The sequence below is a fragment of the Dreissena polymorpha genome, chromosome 3, assembly GCF_020536995.1.
Source record: "Dreissena polymorpha isolate Duluth1 chromosome 3, UMN_Dpol_1.0, whole genome shotgun sequence".
NCBI lineage: Eukaryota > Metazoa > Mollusca > Bivalvia > Myida > Dreissenidae > Dreissena > Dreissena polymorpha.
The window spans coordinates 96,182,471-96,207,720 of record NC_068357.1 but is presented as its reverse complement, the minus strand read 5'-3'; the positions used below and the strand labels follow the sequence as shown (position 1 = coordinate 96,207,720).

The 25,250-nt window shown below is 34.5% G+C and overlaps 1 protein-coding gene across 3 annotated transcripts in view; it reads right to left on the bottom strand.

Moving 5' to 3' along the window:
• The window catches only part of LOC127875422 (coadhesin-like), a 61,325-nt gene extending 37,079 nt beyond the window's left edge, over positions 1–24,246 (bottom strand). Inside the window, exons 1-12 of one of the 3 annotated variants that reach the window (XM_052420486.1) lie at positions 24,113–24,246; positions 23,612–23,644; positions 22,860–22,939; positions 22,302–22,370; positions 21,981–22,104; positions 21,050–21,175; positions 20,743–20,913; positions 19,719–19,889; positions 19,237–19,410; positions 18,009–18,197; positions 17,473–17,590; positions 16,737–16,938 (exon numbers count right to left, since the gene is read on the bottom strand). In XM_052420486.1, the coding sequence (XP_052276446.1) occupies positions 16,770–16,938; positions 17,473–17,590; positions 18,009–18,197; positions 19,237–19,410; positions 19,719–19,889; positions 20,743–20,913; positions 21,050–21,175; positions 21,981–22,104; positions 22,302–22,370; positions 22,860–22,939; positions 23,612–23,644; positions 24,113–24,137 (1,449 nt within the window). In that variant the 5' untranslated portion in view covers positions 24,138–24,246 and the 3' untranslated portion in view covers positions 16,737–16,769. Of the gene's footprint in view, positions 1–16,736; positions 16,939–17,472; positions 17,591–18,008; positions 18,198–19,236; positions 19,411–19,718; positions 19,890–20,742; positions 20,914–21,049; positions 21,176–21,980; positions 22,105–22,301; positions 22,371–22,859; positions 22,940–23,611; positions 23,645–24,112 lie in introns of those variants that run through there. The other 2 variants (XM_052420487.1, XM_052420485.1) reach the window with 2 other exon arrangements.
• Between the last annotated feature and the right edge of the window lie 1,004 nt (positions 24,247–25,250).

Below are 25,250 nucleotides of genomic sequence, written 5' to 3'. Positions count from 1 at the left end.
ACAAAAAGTAGAGCACAAAAATGGCTTATTTTCTTATTGCTTACAAATATACCTTCAAGTTGATACCAAAACCAACCATTTGCAATGTATTTTACAAATCCTAGGCAGCATGCACTCAACAATGTGTGCTAAGTATCAAACTGACTGCATGTAACCCTAAAAACAGGAGTTCCGGTTTGGGGTTATGTGACCTGGACAGCTATATATAAGCGTACAGAATATTTGCACATGTTACGCAAAATTTGAAAGGCTGTCTAACTCGTTCCCTCGAGCTAAAATTCTCTTCTCTTTTGTTAATGCACCCCTCTATTATCTACTGCGCCGCTCTTTTTTTAAAAAGACGATCACTAATACTTTTATCGTCTTCTTATAACAACACTAAACAGCTTGGGCCACGGAGGCGGTACGCCGATTAAACAGTCTATTCGTTCACAGTTATATTTGTGCAATTTTTTGTGTTTTTATAACGAAGCACACTCGTAGACTACTCTTATACTAGACCTTTACATTTTACTATACATTTACTACGCATTTTATTGAAACATGTCTGTAGGTGTGGAAATCACTATAGCGCCATGTTTTTGTATGGCTTATACTGCATGCCATATGTGTTTAGTTTGAAGTTAATTATGTGATTCTACAACGAAACTAGTTACTGTTTTGCAAGCGTGTTGAATTCTAAAAAAAACGTTACTGATAATAATTTTAACTCAATTTCCGTTTCAGTTTGTATTTACTGGAATACCTATATGGAATTGCTACTGGTAGACCAGCAGATCGTTACAACGTGATGTAGGTAGACGAGTTACTGCTATTTGCAAACAAAAGCCGACTGAAGTCCGTTTGTAAAGCAATACCTTAAAGGGGAGCGAATTAGATGCGACTTCGAGAGGCAGATATATTTATATTGAGTTTTAGCACCGTTTTGGAGCATGTGGTCTTGGTAAGTGGTCGCCATACCGGCCAGATGGGGTTTTCTCTGGATACCCCAGTACCAAAACACTGACAAAACATATCTGTGAAGCCGAAGTGTGGAATGCATCAAACACCTTTGACGTACCTATTCCCCCGCCCAAAATATATGACTGTTTCATTTACAGTGCGGACATAATTCGTCGTGCGACGGAACTGTTTTGGAATCCAATTATCTATTAATGTGCCGATGATTTCCAAAAAGAAACTCTCCCTCTGTTTACATTTAAATAAAAACGCGGACATGTTTGAAACAAATTCAAATCCAATTTGAATATATGTTTATAAGTTACTTGTTATAACGTTACTGGGAACTTCTTCCGGCGATATTTCAAAATTGAAGAAGTGTGAGACGCCACATGCCAGCTTTGCTTATACACGCACTTAGAATAACATGATAAAGTTTAATAACTGACGACGTTGTAAGAAAGAATTTATAACGAAAATGCGACTCGTCGTTCCACAGCAATGCGACGATGCTAATTTCAAGTGTTAAAGTATTAGCAAGAAGCAACTTTAAACAATATATTCGGTGTATGTCATGACTTTGAAAGAAAGTTTGAAAATTTACGTTTCTAAATAATTAAATTGAAAACAAAGGTTTTATGGTTTTTGTTGTTTAATCACTTGTTAGTCGCATATCCACCGCATGAAATGTGTGTTCTTAAGTGCACGTTAATTCACACCACACAATTGTGTTCGTATATAAATTTTATACTTCGGGAGATAACATCATATTTGTCCGCACAATACTTATTGTAAGTTTATTTCTTCGACATCGAAATATATAATAGGTTAATACTTAATTAACACACAGTTTTCTTTCGACACGTTCAAATCACACTGTCAGGGCGGCGTCATGCAAAAATGGGTCTTATGAAGTTTCATCCAGCGTACCTCAAGCCAAGCCTGTGCAAATGCGCAGTCTAGTCAGTAGCTATGTTTCCCTTCATAAAATCACGCCAGGCTTCATGGTCTCATTATGTATCTCCTAACCAGAGTGTGGACGTGCAGACTGGGCTATAGCAACGCTGGCCGCATATGGCATAATACACATTTTCGCACGACGCCGGTCTTTAAAAACCATATTGCGTCTCGTAAATAGAACATCGTAGCACACTCTGTTTCGATAGAACATTGGAGTCAACTGTGCTTTTTATAGCAAACTGGCAAATTTCTACAGTATATCAAAACTTTCATGAAAGATGTCCAGACGTGCTAACCGAGTACAGAAAACATTTGTGGTTAGATAATAAAATGGTTGCTCTGTTACCATGATACTACACTATTTTGGTAGTTTTTTTTCCTCATCGTGAAAGCAAGACTGTGTTATCATCGTTTATTGATAGTCAATTATGTTTTCCCCTGATTTAGTGACCAAGTGCGGATACTGAAATTTTACGAGATGAATTTTAACGCGTAATTGTAATTGGGCGAAATGTATCACAATATTTCTAATGAACATTCAGATGGTAGTACGGAATCCTAATACTGAGCAGCGTTACATCGTTAACGCTGTACACCGACGCAGTGATGAGGCCGAAGTTCTGAGGGATTTCTATCGAATCAGCCAATGAAATATTCGAATGTATTCATTGGGGTCTGCTGTCGTTATTTAAAGGTCATTTAAGGAGAAATGCCGGGTTAAATAGCTATGCCGAATAAGCTATGCAAGCTATGACGTGTAAGGTGCTCCGTAAATCAAGACAGTGTACTTCAATTGCATGTTCATGTGTATACATCATTGAGAGTTAGCAATATTAAAAAAGTAATAAAACATATAAAAGATATGCGACACGTCAAAATTCAATTTCCATACAAAAGGTAGCAGTAGTAGTAGAGATCGATAATCGTTATCTCGAGTTCATGGGTCGAGTTTCACTGTTAGCGTATTCAAAATTAAGTCAACATCATATTAATGTCAAAGTTGTGTACATATAAATATTCCCGTATAAATATTCTTTGTTGTCAATAGACAAAGAAAATACCAAAACCAAATTGTATTTATATATTTTTATTGTTGAGCTTATGTCTGCTAGTCGTTCGTATTTACAGTTATTATTAATATATATAAAACAGTTATGCGAAACGAAACGTAAATATAATCACTTTGATACAGTATATCATGGTCTGAAAACACTTTAATACAGTATATCATGGCCTGTAAACACTGGTTCCATCTCTTTTTGGTGTCGAATCGGAAGATTGAGCCGATGCAAGATTATATTATGAGATGCAATAAAGTAAAATAGTAGTAAGCGTAAGTATCCGGTTTTCCATAACACAAAAATTCAAAGTTGAATGTCAAAAACGGACAATACAGTTTACGAGGAAATTAGTGTATTACAAATATTATGTACATGATTTGCAGTAAGAAATTAATTTCTTTTTGTTTCAATAATTTTATTTTATTCGTGTATTTAGTACGTATTGGTATAAACATTTTAAACAGACTAAATCAAACACAATCATGAATTTATTTCCAAATATCACCGGTATGTTAACCTTCGAACCTTCGAACTTTAGTAATTAAAGTCTGCGCTGCTACGCCTTAATCTTCTTGTAACACAATAAAATAATAATCGAATCACACGCCTATAGCTTGATTACATTTTGATTGACAGACACGTATTTGTCACGCGGTGGTAAATAGCCCTTTATTAAAGTGAAAAGAAACAGAGTACAATATAACTAAAAACGCATTATCGCAAATCAAACGTATCGTTAGCGTGTATATCTATGCAAGTGTCAATCAAAATGTATTCAAGACTAGACATAGACAGACAATTACGTTTTAACATTTGAAGCGGAGACTATCATTTCAAAAGTTCGAAGGTTGACATAGCTGTGATGTATATTGATAAAGCATTGTTTGTTTAATTGTTTCAAATTAAAAATATTTATTACAGTACGTGCCTAATACAATAAGGTAATGTTATATACGTAAACAAAACTGAGAAATTCGCAGAATAATGTTGGTAATGTCACGAGAAAAAAAAAGTCGTCAAGTTTAATGCATTCAAATATAATACCACGACTATTGCACGGTTTTAGTGATTATATAAATGCATGTTGTAGAAGGTAATGACTGCAGAATCTATTCCGCAAACATATACGTGTTTTTGTAAAGCTGTTTTACAAACTAGTATAAATTGTTCGAAGTAATAAGGAATAGTCATGCTTTTCAACTTCATTTTGTTAGTGATGTTTGGATTTAGTGAAGAAGGTATGTTGAATAAACAAAGTTTTGACAGCTTATTATTTTTGCATATAAGTTGATGTATCGGTTTATGTTTCGATGACAGTTTGAGGTAATTGTTTCACATTTTAATTAATACTTTAAAAAGTGAAATAAACCTATTAAAGAATGTAAAATTTCGTTTCAATTTAATTTTATGTGTCTCACAATACTTCCTTACATGTAAATTAACTTCACTTTCATCGCAATATCGTGCTAGTATTGGGTTTGTTAATAATATATTTTAATAAAATACTATTTAAAATGACGGCGTAAGAATTTTTTTAAGAATTCTGAACAGTAATTAACTCGTATGATACAAATAATTATATGAACATGTTTGGGCCGAACAATAAAATAGTGATTGTCCATTATCTGCTACATTTTTTATGTTAATTGGATACCCGCACATGATTGATTATTTTTAAATACACAAGTGAGAATTCTGCATAATTGTGTGAGGTCAAAATCACAGTTTATATATATTATTCAACGTATTTAACGTACTTGCATCTTCCGGATATCTTATAATCCCATGTGAATATATGTTATAATGTGTATAACACTTTGATGCTTACAGCATAGTTTTAGTTTAATCCTTTACATTTTTGATCGATTTCATTAAACGCCAACGCTTATTGAAACGCTCTCGAGTCGTTTACTGGTTAGATACAGTACTTGGAATCTTTTGAGATACTTAAACAATTCTCCCACCGTGGGAATCAAACAAGTGACCTACTGGTCGCTTGACAAACACCATTTCCAATACGCAATGGCGACCTATGAAGCACAGGACAAAGCTGACCTACAGATACATATCGTTAAACAAAGTAATGTAAAATCAGACTAACAAACACCATTTATATAGAGAGTGTATATCGGAACATTATTAAACACCTGTGGAAAATAATCTGCGTGGTTAGGTTTTTGAATAACAGTTAATCACACTGTACGTATTATTTTTAGGACAAAGCTTACCTATGGATAAATAATGTTATACACATTAATGTAAAATCAGACTAACGTAGGCCTTTACTATATAAAGTATAACTATCGGAACGATATGAGCCGTGTTCTGAGAAAACTGGGCATAATGCATGTGCGTAAAGTGTCGTCCCAGATTAGCCTGTGCAGTCCACACAGGCTTATCAGGGACGACACTTTACGCCTAAACTTGATTTTCGGTAAGTAGGGACTTCATTGAAACTAAAAATACCATAAAAGCGGAAAGTATCGTCCCTGATTAGCCTGTGCGCACTGCACAGGCTAATCTGGGACGACACTTTACGCACATGCATTAAGCCCAGTTTTCTCAGAACGCCGCTCATATTTATCACTTGTGAAAAGTTGTATATGCGGTTAGGTTATTGAATGACAGCTTAACACACTCTTAGAATTTCTCTTATTAGCCCAAAGATGCTTTCCTAACGGCACCATCGTGGTTCCCAACCCCAACTTCTGTTTCAAGACGGTGAATGTGACGTCAGAGACGTGTCGTCTAAGAGTCGCTGATGCGCAAGTGGAGGTCTGGCTCGACCAATGTCAGCTGGTGAGTAGGATTGACATTGTCTGAATTTGAAAAATGACGGCTTTAAAAGTAGTCATACATTCAGTGTATAGGGATAAGAAGTATTATTAATGGTTCCTAGAAACTAGCATACTATATTGTTCTTTAAGGGAATCAAAATCATAACAATTGTTTGATGTCGATCCATAACCGCTTTAAACAGTTTAGGCTTAAAATTTACATAATAATTAACATAAGTAGTCACACCAAATTTATAAATTAATTTTGGACAAAAACACTGGGACACCAAGCCCCATTGACAGGGTATTTGTCGATCAAATCGTACACATGCCTGTTGATATGGGGTCAAGGCTTCTTTGCGATAGCACTCAATACATTGGGAATTGATGAATATAAACTTACTGAGCATGTCAATTTATATTGGAACGTCGGTTGAATTTCACCTACTCCAGTAGATGCTATCCAATCTATGATGCTTAATTATTGAAAGTGTGTGGCTTTAACTTTTCCCATGATATTACATATACTTGATTAAAAAAAAGTCTTATAACACGACAAAATGTAATCCGTATGACTTTAAGTTCATCTGATGATTTTGTCTGTTTGCATTACATTAGTGCAAAACGAACATCTCACTATTTATTTGAACAAACTTCATCTTTTTTCAACGAATTTCTCGTTCGAACGGAACAGTCTTTTTGTTGTTTATTAGATGAGCATGATGAATTTTAAATGACAAAATTGTTGATATACTTCTGGCTCATGCGTTTCAAGGCATACAAACAAACACTGCACTTGTCTTCTAGGACGAGATTCACATAGTGACCTTTTGGGAACAGAACATTTCGGGTCTCGTCACAGTGGACAACTACTTCTCACAGCCTGTCATCTGCAAACAGATCCCGAACGAGGGCGTCACGCGTGACGTCAGTGTGGGACTTCACATCACGTGAGTATTTAACGGATCGAATATCACCGGAGTAATAAAAAGACACGTTAGACATAATATTTAATTAAACTTATATACTTATTTATAATTCATAAGGTATTGAAACGTATATTTAAACTACGTTGTTCTTATTGATGTACTTTTCCGACCAACTTACCGCTTAAAAAACGACCAATTTGGTTGCGCATTTAATACGTTTTAATAGTTTACTGACAATACAAGAACTTCCCAACAGTACATTCTTTAGTTGGCAAAACCAACATTCAAGTATAAAGCGACACCATTATTGATGTTTTCCAATGTTTAGCGAGGACATCCACATACCCACGAAGGACGTGGACTTGCCGAACGTTATCCGCATAATGACTCGTCTTGGGGAAGACACTTCCGGCACGGAGGTCCTAGTGCAGGACGCAAGGAAGATAGTATGGGATTTACATATTGGTATGGGAAGCCAAAGCTTTTTGATAACTAGCAAAAAGTAATTGTAATAAACACATATTTTTTCCGCTTTGCTCGCCAAACCCATTTCCATCGTCTTAGGATAAAATACGCCTTTAATGTACTCTTGTTAAAAAAAAATCAAAAACAAAAAACAATTTGTATAAGCGCGTCTCATGATTTGTTATCATATACAATATAGATTTGCTAGTTTGACGGAATTCAAATTAATTTATTTGTGTTTTAGTTGTGTAAAAAACGGGTCAAGCTTGGCGATTGAGTTAATAACATGACACCTATATACGCTTGGCTATGGGAAAACGGAGTTTAATGCATGTGCGTAAAGAGTCGGCCCAAATTAGCTTGTGCGGATCGCACAGGCTTATCAGATGCAACACACACAGGCTTATCAGATGCAACACTTTATGTATACACTTGATTTTTGCGGATTTTCGCGGATTGCGCAGGCAAACGGTGACGACGATGCACGCATATGCGTTCAACCCCATTTTCTCAGAGCGAGGCTTATATAATTTCAGTGGAATTTCGGATCATACCGGATGTGTGCAGCTACATGTCGACCACTGGTATGGTGATCCTGCTTCAGAACGGGTAAGACACAATTAACACGAGCTCGATTAGAATCGGTTAATGTTAAACTGACGTAACAAGTAAATATTTTTAAACTCATCACAAATCTCTTCGCGGGGAAGCGGGTGCACATTTTTTGTTAGAAATAATCCCATATTGTTGCCGTTCTACAGATATCTTGCATTTCTTACACTGCATTCTATATAGAAATCGTTAGATAATAAATATCAACAGCAGAAGAGAAAATGTTGTACCTTGAAAAGAGTAATGTGAACCGAGTCCGAATGACACTACTTTCCCATGCCTCCTCTTATTCAGTGGAGTCTCATTCTTCTACTTTTAAATAAAAAAAATAGCAGTAGACGTGGATATTGTATAGGCTATTAAAGCCATCATTGATTTTCGCATATTCATGTTCACACCCGCTTGACTATCCTGTATTGAATATTTTTGGGAAAACCCGTGTTAGTATGTTACGGTGAGCGCGCGAAGAAGTGGGAGCCTAATGGGTAATTTTCCAACAACACAATTTGTTCCTGAATTATTTCCCGATCCGGTTAAAATAACGTTCAAACATCATAACTTGTTAAACTATTAAATATGTTTTATACTATATATATATATATATATATATACTCTATATGTTGCAAATGCTGACTGCGCACTGATTTATACTTTTAACTCTAGATGCAGTACGTCATCCGGCAAAGTGAGCGACTTTGTCCCGACTTCCGGCGCTGGCGGTTTCCTGACGATATTTCCGGTCGGCTTTACGGACCGAACCGACAGCGCCGCCTCGATTGTGTGTTCCGTACGAGTGTGTCTGCCCAGTGATACCAAGAACTGCACTGCGGTGAGTAATCATTTTTCTCTTATAGAAACACCAATTACCTTCATGTTTAATGATTTAATTTGCGTTCAACAGGGAAATAAATATTAACATGTATCGTGGTTCCGTTTACTTTGAGGTACATGTAGTTAGATAACAACACCTGTTATTGTACTAAGTGTGCTAATCATAAAAAATAATATGACTTGATGCACCTTATATCCGATGCAATTTTTTCACTTTAGTGTATTATAGACTTTGTTTAAAAATGAAAAAATAAGGCAAACATTATTTGCATCTATGTGGAAAACAATCATATTTCTAAAACGCTACTTAATTGTATATTTTAGAAATGCGGACTAGGTGGAAACATTAACGTACGTCGTCGACGCAGATATACGCAACAGCGGTCAACTTTCGGTCTGAGGTCAGAGGTCGCCATTCTCACGCTTCAATTTGACACACCGGAAGTGACGTCAACCGAAAATAGCGCACATATATCAACGCCGGCCACATTGTTGTTGCTGATTATTCCTGTTATTGCTATAATTTGGTGTTCTCAAATATAATAGCAAGTGACTGTGGATTAAATTTATCTGTGTTTGTATATAGTATCGTGTTTTTTTTATAAATACGCAGTTATTGCAGAATCATGTGGTTGAATTCTTGTTACCTGTACATTGTTTATTATAGTATCGTTTGTTAATATGGGATTGAGTGTTAACAATTAAATATATATATATATATATATGGTGTCAATGATATCACAATATGACATCTTTTCATTGTGCAAACACGTGTATTTTCTTTAAAACGTATATACTTTAAATGGTAAAATACATTCTTTGCATACAGTTTTAATGAAAGTTTGCAAATCGGGCGCCTTGTAAATAGAAATTATGTAAATTATGTACTATGAACATAACAATATCGTCAATTCTCTTACCATGCCAGTCAGTTTGGATTATATTTGTATTTGTATTTTAATGAAACGGCGGATTTCTGAACCATTTTCTTTGATATAACTGGATATTAATATCGATCCTAATCGAAGTCAGTGTTAGAAAGAGCTGTGTGACCAAGATAAGCTCAGCCTACCAATATCATAGATAGATCACACATTTTGCCCGAGAAAAGATTGACATATCGAAGTCAGTGTTAGTTCACTCTTTTTGACCAAGACAAGACAAGACAAATATTTATTAAGACTTGTCCAGTGTACATCATCTAAACACTGGATATTTCACATACAATTATTTCACAGAGGTAAACATAGTAATAAAAAAATGAGCATAATCATATACGGTTACGAAGTGATTGGGTATAATACTTGTTATATATGGAGGATTACTTTTTGACGTTATGTAACAACATTATAAATAATATTTCTTAAAATCAGAGCTTTGTTACAACCCGTTTTGTAATAAAAACCCGAAATGTAATAATTATTACAAAGTGGGTTGTGATGCATTATTACGTTTCGTTTTGACAGTAACAACCCGTTTTGTAATAAAAACCCGAAATGTAATAAATTGTATCGTGTCCATTAAATCAGAGATACAGACTTTTTTAGAAGTTATTTTCATGTTTAAATTAGTTTTAGAATAGGTATTGACTGTTCCCCCGACCTTTGTTCTTATAGACTCCATCAACAAATCATGAATGTAATAATTTATTACAAAGTGGGTTGCGATGCATTATTACATTTCGGGTTGACAGTACTGTTTTGTAATAAAAACCCGAAATTATAATAAATGTAACTAAGTCAGACAAAGTCCGAGATACAGTCATTTTTGAAGTTATTTTCAAATTATCATAAGTTTTAAAGAAGGTATTCCCCCGACCTTTGTTCTTATAGACTCCATCAACACATCATGAATGTTCTAATTTATTACAAAGTGGGTTGCGATGCATTATTACATTTCGTTTAGACAGTAACAACCCGTTTTGTAATAAAAACCCGAAATGTAATAAATTTTATCATGTCAATTAAATCAGAGATACAGAATCGTTTAATGCTTGTATAAAGATTGATTTTAAAATTTTGCTGTCAGTTTGAATACGTTTAAACCAATATTTAACCTTCTTACCATTTCTATGAATAAATGTGGGTAGCTTCCTAACTCGCCGTACACTACAGCATTACATGTACATACATTTTGCTTAACGTTTAACTTTTCAGAACTTTAAGTGTACCCTTTCCGATTCCATTGATTTTGTTTTACCCCATATCTTACATATATAATTCAGTATAGATTCAACAAAAGCATCGAAAAGCTGACATTGTGTTTTCGTTTTCAAGACAAACTCTTTACATTAAATAAAATATGCATAACTTTAAGTGCTTTTGCACATAAATATTTATGATTTAACTGGATATTTCAAAAATAATTTTAAAAAAGGTTCTCAATTAATTAAAATCACTTTACCTCCCAACATCACTGTTAGATCACACTTTCTGGTTTAGATGAGCTTGGCATGCCAACACATATATGATATCCCTTATTTTTTATTTAAACGTATGGTAGACAACACAATGAAAACAAGAGCACCGCATAACGGCTACGGGTGCAATTTTGAATAAATGAAAGCTTGTCAGATTTTTTTTTAGAGGTGACAGTGACCTTTACCTTTAACCTAGTGACCCCAAAACGGGTGTGGCGTGTAGAACTCATCAAGGTGCATCTACATATGAAGTTTCAAAGTTATAGGTTTAAGCACTTTGATTATAGAGCCAATGTTAAGGTTTTAGCACGACGCGGACGGCGGACGTCAGACGGCGGACGACACAAGCTGGCTATGACAATAGCTCGGGTTTTCTCCGAAAACGCCGAGCTAATAATAAATATATTGTTATCACTGAGGGTGTTATGATTGAAACACAAGTATAAACTTTCTGTTCCGAAGATAAAATTTAGCGGAAAGTGTTGTAAAATAGAACACGAATTGTACTAAACGTAGAACCTCCAAATTCACGTGAAAATTGATATATAAGTTCACTTAAACACGATAACAAATAAAATGGGTTTCGTCGATAATTTTTTTTTATTTTGAAAGAAATACAAGTATATTGGAGTATTTAGCAGTACAGAACGTCATTTTCTTAAAAACAAACAAACTGAACGTTACATTTAACAGACTGTTTTATTACAATAACATCTATCAGTGCAAGTATCATCTAGATGGACGGACAAAGGCAAATGAGGAAGTAGTCACGCCGGATTCTTCGACATACGGAGGGCATTTCGCTAACAGAAAATCAAAAGCCACGCGCGAGTGGTGGGGAGTTCTTCGTTTTTCCCTTATGTCTTGTGATTGGGTTTTAAGAGTATTGTTTTGCCGATATGTGATATCGATACTTCGTATTGCGAAGTACGACATTAGCGGATGAATGGTGGATTTCATGAAACAAAAATAGACAATGCCATCGAAAATCAGCTTGAACTGGATTATCAATACATATTGGGGATTTAAACACTTTCAATCAGCAGAAAATGTTCACCACCGGGCAATACGGTACTTTTTAGGTGTACATAGATTTACGCCTATATTAGCGTTACTAGGTGAAATTGGGTGGTTACCGAGCATTTACCGTAGATGGCTTGCAATGATTAGGTTTTGGAATAGACTTGTAAAACTTGACGAATATAGATTAACCAAACGAGCATTTGAAAGGGATTACAGTTCATCAAATAACAATAACTGGTGTAGTGAATTTAAAACGGTCATGTCTAGTCTTAACCTTACGGATTATTATAACCGTAAACGCCCCATTCCAATGGATTTAGCTAAAGAAAGCATGACTCAGTTTTATTCAATAATTTGGTCTAGAGACTATGAACGTGTTTCAAAGTTAAGAACATATAGAACCTTCAAAACTGAATTTGTTTGTGAAGAATATCTGACACTGAACTTAAAAAGAAATGAACGCGCCTTATTTGCGCAATTCAGAACCGGAATTCTACCACTTAGGGTCGAAACCGGAAGGTATGTGGGTGAAGCCCCCGAGCAAAGACGGTGTAAGCTGTGTCACAGTGGACTGGTCAAAGATGAAACTCATTTTCTTGTTGAATGTGCTAAAACACAAGATCAGTTATATTTGGGAACATTTTGAACTCTGAAGAATATGCTACCTGTCAATCAAATAAAGATAAATTAGTTCTCTTGGTTAAATGTCATCCAAGAAAGTGTGCGAAATTTGTTGTAAATGCTTTTTATATCAGAAGCAGTATTTTATATAAGTAACAATATCTGTTGTATGATGTTGTGTCAGTTAAAACTTTAAAATAATATAATTATGTAAATGGGCTTCTAAGTATCAACTACGAATTACACATTTTTCAGGCATATGTCTTCTTACTTATGATAAAATTGTACATATCATATTATCATTGAACTCTTGTTATGTTCTTATACATATATTATATAGAAGATGCTAACTTATTCATTGAACTAAGTATGTTGCTCAAATATTTCACTGTCTATTTGTATAATAATGATCACGTTATATTTTACACTGTTGTTAAGGTGACTTATAGGCCTATTAGGCCGGGTGTTCTTGTATGCATTGTATATATGTCTGTTAATCTCCTGTACGTAAACACATGTCACTATAATAAAAGATTATCTTATCTTATTATCTTATCTTATTTCAACTACATTAAAATACTAAGGCAATCATGATGCACGTGTTTGCTTTTCGAATTGAAGTATCAATATGTCTTTTAATGTTACGTGTGTAGTTTACTATCGTATTTGAGGAAATTCAAACGTTTCAAGAGTGAGATTTCACATTTTCATGGACACCTCTTTAACCGACTGCCCATTTTTTCGAAAGTTTGTCAGTCTCTGTTATCCAACTTGTGCATAAAAGTGTATTCAAAATCATGCATACCACCTATAAAATCATGCTGTATCTTCCTTCATATTTCATGGAATACTATCACAATTTAAATAGTTGAAGCACATTAAATGGTAACCAAATTCGAATGTTGTGAGATAGGAACCGGTGGGTAGAATGTTGTAAACGATGTTCATCAGGCGACACATGCTAAATTCTTGGATTGTACAAATGCGACGAAGAGAAATACAAGAAATTAAATTCACCCGTAGCGTACCAAAATTCAGACGAATCACCAACATTAAAAACAGATAGTAGAATGTGTTGCTTTGCTTTATGTTTTTTGTATCTTGAGCTTTTGTAGTGTTATCGTGATTTTGAAGATGCTACATGTATACTACATGTATATAATTGATATTGAGCATCATAAACAACTTACTCTTATATATATGTGGATGTTATTCCGCTTTATTATAAGTTTAAATCATATTGTTCACCAATACATAATTGTAATACCCTTGATATCATGTCATGCGAGGATATACGTGAACATTATGAACATAATACAATCGTAGGTAACTACATACATACCATCCATCCGCCTTGTATGTCCGGCCGTCTGTCCGCATTTGTGTCAGTCCGTCAGTTTTCAAGATTTGTTCCTGCGATAACTCGATAAGACAATTCAAATGTAATTAAAATTGGTGTGCACATTTAACTTAAGCCTTCCCTATGTTCCGTGTATCTTTCGACTATCTGTTTGTCCCTTATCACTGAAATAACTGCTTAGGTATGTATTATAGAACTTGATCCTGCGATTTCTCAGAAAGGACTTGTGATTCTTAAAAGAAATGTTATATTGTGTGTTAAGTACCATTTTAGAACAATACACATTTCGATTTGTGCCATTTGAGACCAATACAAATATCCATTTTGACAGAGGTAAAAAGTCGTGTCACTGTTCCAAAAATTATAAAAACAAGTTGTGTTTGTGAAACACTATGTCCCCCCCCCCCATATATTTGACTTTTGACCTTGAAGGATGAGCTTGACCTTGACCTTTCACCACTCAAAATGTGCAGCTCCATGAGATACACATGCATTGCAAATATCAAGTTGCTATCTTCAATATTGCAAAAGTTATGGCCAATGTTAAAGTTTGACGCAAACAAACAAACCTATAAACCAACAAACACACAGGGCAAAAACAATATGTCCCTCAGTATAGTGAAAAAAATACGAAAAAATACAATAGAACATGAAGATAGGTGCATACAACTGCACGCGTGTAAATATAAGGGACAATTCGAAGGTTAAGCTCATTTTTAAAATTGATGGGTGTTTTCACTTGCCGGTTAGGTAACTCTTGTATTGCGTGCATTACCGTCAAGCAGAGATTTACTTGTGAAGAAACATAATAGCAATGCCCCAAGGTTAAAAAAGTATGCAAAATCAGAAAAAAACGTATACAATTCAATTGAATATGATTGAATGCAACGAATTAACAATGACGAGCAATAATTCGGTATCGAACATTATAATAACCAATCTTCAAAGACTTCTCCTCATGACGTAGTTAAAATACGACATGGGATTGTGATAGTGCCTATATATCCACATTTAATAACTGCGATCTTATGAACATGGGTTTCGTACTCACTGATAATAACAGCGCCTCTTCCTATTGTTTACAAAAAAAACAACAAAAACAACGTACAACTGCGTCGTGTACCCTAAACACTTCTCCGGCTTCAACATGAATTATGCCAGGGTGAAAATTGCCATGGCTGTTACATATTCGCCCTGCGTCACCGTCGGTGGTTTTTGCAAATAACGTGTGCTTCTCTGTGTTTGCTTCTCATAAAATGAATATTGCTTTTAAATTTACAATAATTACATTTGAATACATCTTTCAGTTTTGTTATCACCGTATTTTGCTGGAAGAGTTTAAAAGCATCTTATTTTTTGAAAACGAGCATTTGAATATATAACTATTACATATCAGAGATATCATTTCATGTTTTGTTTAAGGACATTAGGTTTAATATTTGTTTATAAAGCTAGTGGTTACAGCTTTCCTTACCACGTTAAATAGATAAAATGTTAATTCAAATGTACGATTTATCGACTAAAATACAAGAAAACACGTATCAAAATCAATCAAATAACAACGTTTAGGTTATCAAGAAACCTTTAGTTCATGTACATGCGACGTCTGTTGGTGCCACCGGAATAAATCAAGTATATACTGAGCTTACATTAAGATTACCATGTCGATGATGCAAACAAATAAGTTTTTCCAGCGAGATGAACACAAAGTGATCCCGATAATTTTCAGCTTACACGTGTGGGTTCGCGAGCACAATGCATAAACTCCGTTTCGCGACAATAACAACAAGACTATAAAAAAAATGTGTAAGGCGACAAGCATTTGTTTTTCAGCTAATTTGTATGCATAACGAATTTCAAAAGTTCGACACGACTGAAGTATGATTTCATTTCGAAGAAATAACAAACACTAGAATGTTATATATTGCTCATGATTTCATGATTGTTTGTTGGTGAAGTGCGTTCTTTGTATACGCTCTTTGTATCGTTTGTATTAAAATTAATAATTGTCTCGTAGGTAGATAATAGCCGAAATCAAGCGCTTTATCAAAATGTATTTTAAGTATACATGTACAGTTAAAGCCGACCTCAATTTGATAACTTTACAGCTCCGACATATTATTCAACCTTTGTTTTCGGCATCGACATCGATATTATTATGGACAGCTTAACAAATTCCAACAAAATTATTTTGCTTATTTTTATTCACAACCAACCTCTATGAAAACAGATCAACTTAACTTTTAGCTGAAATATACCACATAGTACAATAATATGGTTGCATCAGCGCAAAGTTTCCTTTTTTAATAAACCCCTAATACGGATGTTATGATATCCCAGCTATCCAAGATATCCAAAAAAATATCGGTGTCGATGCCGAAAGCACAGTTTGAATAATATGTCGGACGTGTAAAGTTATCGAATTGATATTTATATAATCAATTATATATATAATTATTAAAATGGTAATAAATGAAGTAAATTGGAACTGAGCGCTACCAGTATTCATGTCGCGTTACTGAAGACACAATCGCAATGTGACGCAAACCATTGAGTTCGTCAAAAACGACACTTAATGCTAAATGTATATACTGACTACGTCCTTTTTCACTTTGTTATTCGATGCAATCATCTCACTGCTATTATAGGTGAAAAACGACGAAGATGCTCGGACAAATACCCACATATGATGCATTGTATGCATTGTTTATCATCCATACGTAAATAACGTAAATCGAGCAAATGTACGTATTTATTTGACCTCCATGTAAGTTATGAACAGGTTACGCCAGCATCCTCAGAGTGCGCACAGTTGTGAGTACCGATAGGACTATGTGTGCATAACAATAATGACGATTCGTATCCGGCACAGGTTACATCATCCAATAAGATGGGCATTGAGCTAGGTCCATCCTCCGGGTTAAAATAATTCGCATTGGATCTGCAAAAAATAAAACACCGTTGATAACCCTTAAAATACATTTTGTTTTGGCACTTAATAAGCATAACAATGATCCCCAAAACATCGCATTGTTTGGATTGGTAATGCAAGTTATACTTGAAATTCGCAGTGGTGCTTTTTAACAAGCTTCTTTTATATACAATAACAGGAAATGCCAAGTATACATTGATTTAATATCAAACACAACTCCTTACTTCAATACATGTAAATGAATTATGTACTGCCGACAGTAACAAAAGTGTTAAAGTTCGAGTCAACAAACATTAACGACATATACAAGTATTAATTAGAACAAATAGAAAAAAAGATCACCGTTCAAAACACAAACGTTTATCTTAACTAATTTCTCCTAAAATCCAAACACTTTTATATGCATTTAGAATTATATCATCGCGAATCGCCCACAAGTTAAATATCTTTTCGAAAATAAAGTTATTGATCACATGAAATCTCTCGGTCTTATAACGGCATATACCTTAACTGAATACAGTATCACACAATATTGCAACTTACGTTGGTAGTCCGAGCATCCTACACACAACCTGAGCAGCACTGCTATTGAAGTTATCATCACACACAGTTCCCCACTGCCCGTTCAAGTACATTTCAACTCGATTATTTACCAAACGAACTGAAATGGAGGTCGTATAAAACTAAATCAGCTACCACCGAGTGATTAGTCGTTTTTATCATTACGCAAATAAACCTTGTGAAATAATATCAATACGTTAAAACAAATAGTGAAGTTGCATCTTAAACTACTTTTACTTCCAACCGTTTCAAATAACCGTTTCCGCACTATTATTATAAATTTGATTGTTCCACTTGTTTTCAACTCCTTCTAAACATCTTTAGACGGTACAAATTCTAAGATGTCAATTACAATAATACAAGAAAGATCGATTGAGACTCATGTTGATAAATTAAACGAATTTAAGATAACAGATATTTCACGAAATGATTCGTAAGAATACTTTGTAAGCTATTTTACTGAAAACACACTATTCATAGTTTGCATGCATAAGTGAAAGTGACAACGAATAAATTACCACCGTTTGAACTGGTTGCGCACTGGTATGCGTTGCACGAGATTGTATCTACAGTTGCTCCATGGCACGGCGCACCATAGAGAGAAGGTTTTGGGTACGAACATTCGCGGTATCTTTGCTGGATTCCACCAACACACGAGGCTGACGATGTGCACGTGCTCCAGTAAGACCATGTGTTCCACCCGCCATCTGAAGACATGAACGTTGCTGAGATGTCAATGACAAGAATACTTCTTGTGGAGTTGAGTAAAAAAAATTCTAATACAGAAATCTATGCATTTAAATTGAATCAAAATATAAGTAGAGGTTGTTGTTTATTATTATTAATAATAAATACTCCTTCTGTTCAGTGTTTTGTTTTCTAAATTTGGTTAAAAAACTTTGACCTGTATAAAAGCTGGAAAAAAAATTATTAGCCATTATATACGTATGGAATGTTATTATTGCAATGATCTTCACATTATAATAGTGAATGACCCGAAGGCAAAGATGACCATAAAGGCAGGAATTTTGCCGCAACGTTTTTCGATGGAATTGTGGCGCTTTGTCATGTTTACGCATTTAAGCTTTTTTTTTCAGCAAACCTTTTATAACTGAGTGGATCTTACTCAAATTTCTACAGTTGTATTACCTTTATGTATAGAAGGTCTAGTAAACAGCAATTTTGGCTGCGACGGATTTTCGCAGATTTATGACCATATGTCCGTTTTTTAATATCTTAGGGTCTCAACATTTTCTCAGTTTAACTCATCTTTCATAGCTTGTTAAATCTCGATCAATTATTATCAGTTCAATGATGTTGATAGTTAGAAAATAATATTGGCTGGTAAATGCTTTGTCAGAATGATTGCCCTTTGTCTCTCTAAATGCTTGACAGATTTTGCACCAACCATAAAATTTCGAGTACGCCAAGTTTTGGCTTTATTTTGGCTTTTTGTATTGTTGAGCACTGTAGAATATAAAGCTGATTAATCTATGTCCAAACATGTGTTGTTGAGGCATGAGTGTCAGTGACACATATTAAGTTGTTTTTTTGCATGCACTATTTTGCATCACCTTAAAACGTAATATGGAGTTGTATAGCAGCTAATATACACCAGTAACTAATTGCAAAATAATGAGAAATATGTTGTACAAAATCTATTTTCCACTAGGTTTTTATGTTTACCCATGCTCCAATGTTATCATAAACGTATTAACTTTTTGTATAGATTGTTCAATAAATGACCTGTTTGCGGACATTGCTGAGTGTTGCATGCTCCTACGTCAACATTTGGACCATCACACTGCTGACCAAAAGCAGACGCTGGGGGATTAGTGCACTGGCGACTACGCTGATGAAACCCTTCATCGCACGAGGCTGAGCATGTGCCCCAAGTTGACCACGTGGTCCATCCACCATCTTAAGGGACGAGTACAATATGTAAATAAAACAATGGTGTGTTTACCTTTTCCTGTATAAATATTGACATCTTAGGGATAACATCTTTTTTTCCATAGGCTTCATTATTAATCAAAGAAACCTAAAATGAATAATCGGAAAAACACATGAAATAGATTGTCGAACATGCAGATTATGCGTTTTAAAGCCCCAACCCCAGAGCTGCTTATATGCATTTATGGTTCACACATGTATGGAATTTCCCGGTTTCTTTTTTACACGCATGTTACTGCACAGCACAATATACGTACCGCGTGTATATACAATACCTGTGCATCCTTGAAGTATACATATTCTGTAATCTAGAGAGTCTCCAAAGCAGTGATCTCCAGACCTCGCGGGTGGTGGGTTGTCGCAATATCTGGTTCTGTGTTGTAATGCTACGCCACACGAAGCCGAGCATGATCCCCAAGTAGCCCATGTACCCCAACCACCATCGACTGATAGAGAAACCATATGTTGATGATTAGGTTATTCAAAAGGGAAAAGATTTCGTGAATTAGTAATTTTTATTTTACCCAAATTAACTTACGCTGTCCAGTCGGCAAATGATGACCACATTATAATAAAAACAACATTTTTTACTTATAAATATTCGTCTCCACAAAGAAAATGAATGCAAAAACAGTTCTTAAAAATAATTGTTTTAAAACTCCCTCGGTTGCCACAATAAACTATGAAAGGAATTTCAACTCAGTGTTAACATAATTATACTAGCACATTTTAAATTCTCTCATAAGAATCAATTTAAATTCTAGATACGGTATACACACCACGTACTAGATATTATTAAAAATAAGCGCAGTTCACAAACATTTAAGTTGTAGTTAAATATTTCGTTTGAGCCTCGGTAATGAATGACCGATCACAGCTCGTTCTTGTGTGACCTGAATAAAAAATGCAAAACGTCAGGCGTCTAAACACCGCAACGACATCGATCCGACAGCAACACGAGCTTTCATGATGGCCGTGTGAAATGTATATCTATAAATGCCAAACTCGCAGGAACACATACACATGATACACGCCACATATTATATACGTTTCTGATTGAATTAATTGTCACTCCCATTTCCCTGTACCAACAACAGTTTCTTTTGTTTGCTGTAAATTAGTTGAAAGTATGACAGTTATCGTAACTACCTTGTTTGTGAGCAACTTAACTCAAGTATAAAATATATGTTGTGTGAACATGAACCAGTTTATGATGAGACGACGACATGACCAATGTTTTCATAACTACATAATCTTCAACAAACTTCAACCCGTATGACTAAACGTATTGGTGTTTACCAGGGCAAGAGTCTCTCACACATGACTTGTAGTCCGTGGAAGGTCCTACGCAGTTTTTGCCATGGTTTGTTGGTGGAGGATTAGTGCAAGTTCTGGTCCGCGCCTGTGTGGTGCTTCCACATGTGATTGCACAAGATGACCAACTTGACCAGTCAGCCCAGTTACCGTTAGCTGTTGATGCAATACTATGATAATTGATACAACGATAAGTTTGATAACACCTTTTGATAAATGAAACTCAACATTTAACATATGCCGTAAATTTAACATTACTGATTGTTTACTGCAATATAAAGTGACAACTTACTTAAACTGCACAGGTTACAGAATCGAGGACAAACTATCGCAGCATGCTCGTAGTCGCCAGCACAGATGTTAAAAATGGAACTCATCTTTGCGCAGTCAACAGTCTCATCGTCAACACAGGCGGAAGCTGCAAGAAAGTTTGCGTTTTCTAATACATTAGAAGCCAATCTGATGTTTAATAATTTATCTTTGAGTGCCGCAGAAACCACGTAATTGAACTACAACCCATTTTTATTTTGACAATAAATATTGTATCACGAGGAGACGTTTTCCCACGTGTATAAACATTAATATGTTCGTTACACTTATATTTATATGTTTTTGGTTATATATTGGAGAAGAATATTTGTATCGGCTAATGGGAATACAAGTATGTGAAATGAAACACCCTATTTATAGTTGCCATATGTGTATAAAGAGATTCTAACACCCAATTGCGAATGTGCATTTGTGCATTTTTGTGCATTTTCGGTAAATGTCGATAAGTTTTATAAGGTGACAGATTGAGGGAGTGATTGGGTAAGGATGATTGTAATTGAGTGATTGATTCAGTGAGTTAGCGAAATAGATAGATAGAGTGAATAAGCGAGTAAGTTAATTAGTGATTAACGGAATGACTGAGTGAATGATTAAGGGAATAACATGTAGTTGTATAATGAGTGAATTAATTAGTAAGAAAGTTAGTGTGTGTGTGAGTGAATGAGGGAGGGAGGCAATCTGTAGATAATTATAGGGATTCAATAACTTAGAAATTAAGTTAAGTAACGAGTTAATTATTTTTGTATAAACGTGGCATGTGTATATATACACATTATAGAACTCTTTAAATGGAATTGTATACGGATATGTATACACTATACATGAAAGTGCACAAAACAATGGAGACTAAACAACTGATGGAACATTGATGATACGGAAAGTTGCATATTTACGTAAATTATGAGAGCATAATTGATCGTTGCATCTATCGGTTGAACAGCATTCTGAACAGCTGGACGACGTTTGTCTGAGTCGCTTCAGAGAACGTCCTATGAGAGTTCCGGCATCGACACACAGCTTTAAAGAAGTGATTTATGTTTATAATGTTTGCTGCAAAATTTACTTAAACATCACTGGACATTTAAGGTATAGTTTGCATTATCGACGTAAACAAGCAAATTTGATCGACAATGCAAATGAAGCAGATACTAACTTCGCGCATGAATTTCAGATACAATTTTAGGCAGTTTTGTAAGATAACGAAGCTGTCTTACTGCATGATCCACACATCCCACATCCATGACGTTACCGGAAGCATCAGCCCTCATGCGATGATAGCAGGCCTAATATGACAAAGATTTAACTTGTTGAGTCAGTTAAGAACGTGACGTTCGATACATGTTTAAGTTCAATCATATGTGTTATAACAATTTATGACCAATCATCGTTGTTCAATGCACTCACTTTTGTAAATGTTTTCAATTCCGAATAAACTTGTACATGGTGATAGTGCGTTCTAATCAAATAAAGAAAAGTATGTATACTATCCTTTTGCAATTGCATACGCTTTTTTTCTTAAATCCCAAATAAACAATGTCATAATGATTCCGCGTTATAATATGTTTATTTCATTTCACGTACTAAATAGACAACAATATCCATATGAAGTATGTACAAATGCCAATATAAAATTGAAATTTTTAACAACAATTCTATGCATTCCGCGTCTTCCAACTCACTGAAGTTTAATTTGTTAAATTGTTATTTTGAATAAACAAGAAACAGAAGCATATTCAGTTGTTAATCCGTATCAACACAGAAATTAAACGTGCCTGATTTGCTCCACATGTTGTTATGTTCCTGCACGTTGTTATGTCGTGGATGCCATGGCAACTGTAGCACTCCAGAGAATCTTGTTAACAAACATAAATATATAATGGTTCCGTTAATGTAAGGATAATTTGTAGAGAAAGTTAAAATCGGTGGATCAAAACATTACACATTTTCAAACAAATTACGCACAACTAGCCAATATTGTTTGTTAATTATAAAAATTAGCATACGACATTATTTTAACATCAAAATATTCTATTATATTATCTACTTGGATGTCTTCTTCTGCACATTGTTCGTTAACTGCGCATATTATGAATGGATATAACATTTTTTATATAAAGATTCAGAGACAGGACGTAACGTATTAAAATTATGGACGCAGGAAAAGTAACACATTTTTTCTTATGCTGCTCAATCTATTAGATTTTCATATTACCCTAAGATTTGGTCTTCAATTCACCGAGTATGTTAACATTTATTTTCATCAACAAATGATCATAATTAATACATACGAACAACCAGAATAAAATATAATGGATTGTCACTAAGTCAAATTATTTTTACAAAACTGCAGTAAAAAGGCGGGTAATTACACAATCAAAATACCATTCTGTGTTATTATTTTTATTCTACGTTTTAAATATAAGATGAGGTTAGTTAAGACCAGAACAGATTTCACATTATGCCATAATATTAAAATACAATATACACCGTATGCCTAGACATACGTTTAATAAATAAAACATACCACTGCCGCTCACAAGCAGAAACAGAAGGGCTGCTGTCAAAACGAAAAACAAAACAAAATCATCATTTTCCTTCGTTGAAAGAAACACATGAATATTATGTCGAACGAATTACTTTGATTCAGACACAATTTATGCATATGCCATTATTACTCACAAATGCTACGAAATACAGCTCCTACAATAGTCATTATTAATATGAAGTTTCCATTGTGTGTGTTTTTGTCGATTTTGAAAGAAACCGATAAATTCTACATTTTGTGTCCAAATAAGTAGACTATTCAAAATAATGCTAATTGTTTTCCGGAAAAAAAGTTATATTTTTTTAATATTAAGTTGCTTTGATACGATTGTTTTTGAGAGTAATAGCTGGCTGCCTACGTTTTTTAGACAACACCGTTGTTTTTTTATACAAATTTCAATAAAAATGCATCATGCTTTCCACACGCGCATGGGGTTGATCATAAATATTTATTTTATTGAATTAATAAATTTTTTTTTACCTAGTTGTAGAACATTTCGTTCCATGTTTTCATTCCTCTAAGCGTAAACAATTAATGCGATGTGCAAAGCAATCCCAATTAAAATGATTTGTTTTGAAGCTTTGACAGGTTTTTCTAGTCGGTACTAGATTGTGCGTGTCATATCTAAGCCACGTTAATAACCTTTGCTCCGTGGAAATATTCCATCTGTGTCGATTACTAAACATGGCTGTGTTCAATTTTATGATTGCATCGTTTTCGTATGTGGCATGTTTAATGCTTCTTAATATAAACATATAGATAAATATTCATTTTATATCAAAACTGAAATATTTTAAATATTATAATATTGAACTCATTGTGATTATAACTCTTACATCAACCGCCCATTATACATTAAAGCAATTTATAAATCTACGTAAATGCCGAGGAATTCAATTTGTACAACGTAAATTATAGGCAGAGTGTAAAACATTCTTATCAGTAGCATTATACATAATTATACTATTTCAGTGAGTTCTGACGAGAATTAAAATAAAATATAAACACTGGCTAGCAAAAGATACACACCTATTATTGTAACGATCGTATGTGATAGAAACGGTATTTTAGAATAATTTAGAGCAGAAATCGACATGGCTCACTGTTAGAATAAACATTCTCAGTTCAAATAAAATGTGTGCTTACAAACGTCTGCCCTACAACGATTACATTTCTTTCTCAATAATGCATTCGCCTAATTTAGTTGAGGACGAGTGTACTTCATTGTTTTACTGCTACCTTATAATATAATGTACTATAAACCCTAATGGAGCTCCGTGAACGAGACGCACTAGGTTTTATTACGTTATGACGTCAGCGAGCGTGCATGCAATCATCGCTATCCAGTACAAATTATCTCAATCGGAAATTATCCACATGCTTCTGGCTTATTTAACTTTATAGTCTACCGGTATATCCTTGTACACGCCTTAAGACTGCATTGAGAAAACAATATACAAAACATACTGCTTTCAAAACCTGATCCAGAATTTCGAATGCTCACACTTATTCTTAACGTAACGTTTCTTGATTGATATTAATTAATATAAAATTTGCAAATTGCAAAAAATTGTGGATATATCGTGTTTTATCGGATTTTAATTGTTGTATTGAAGAG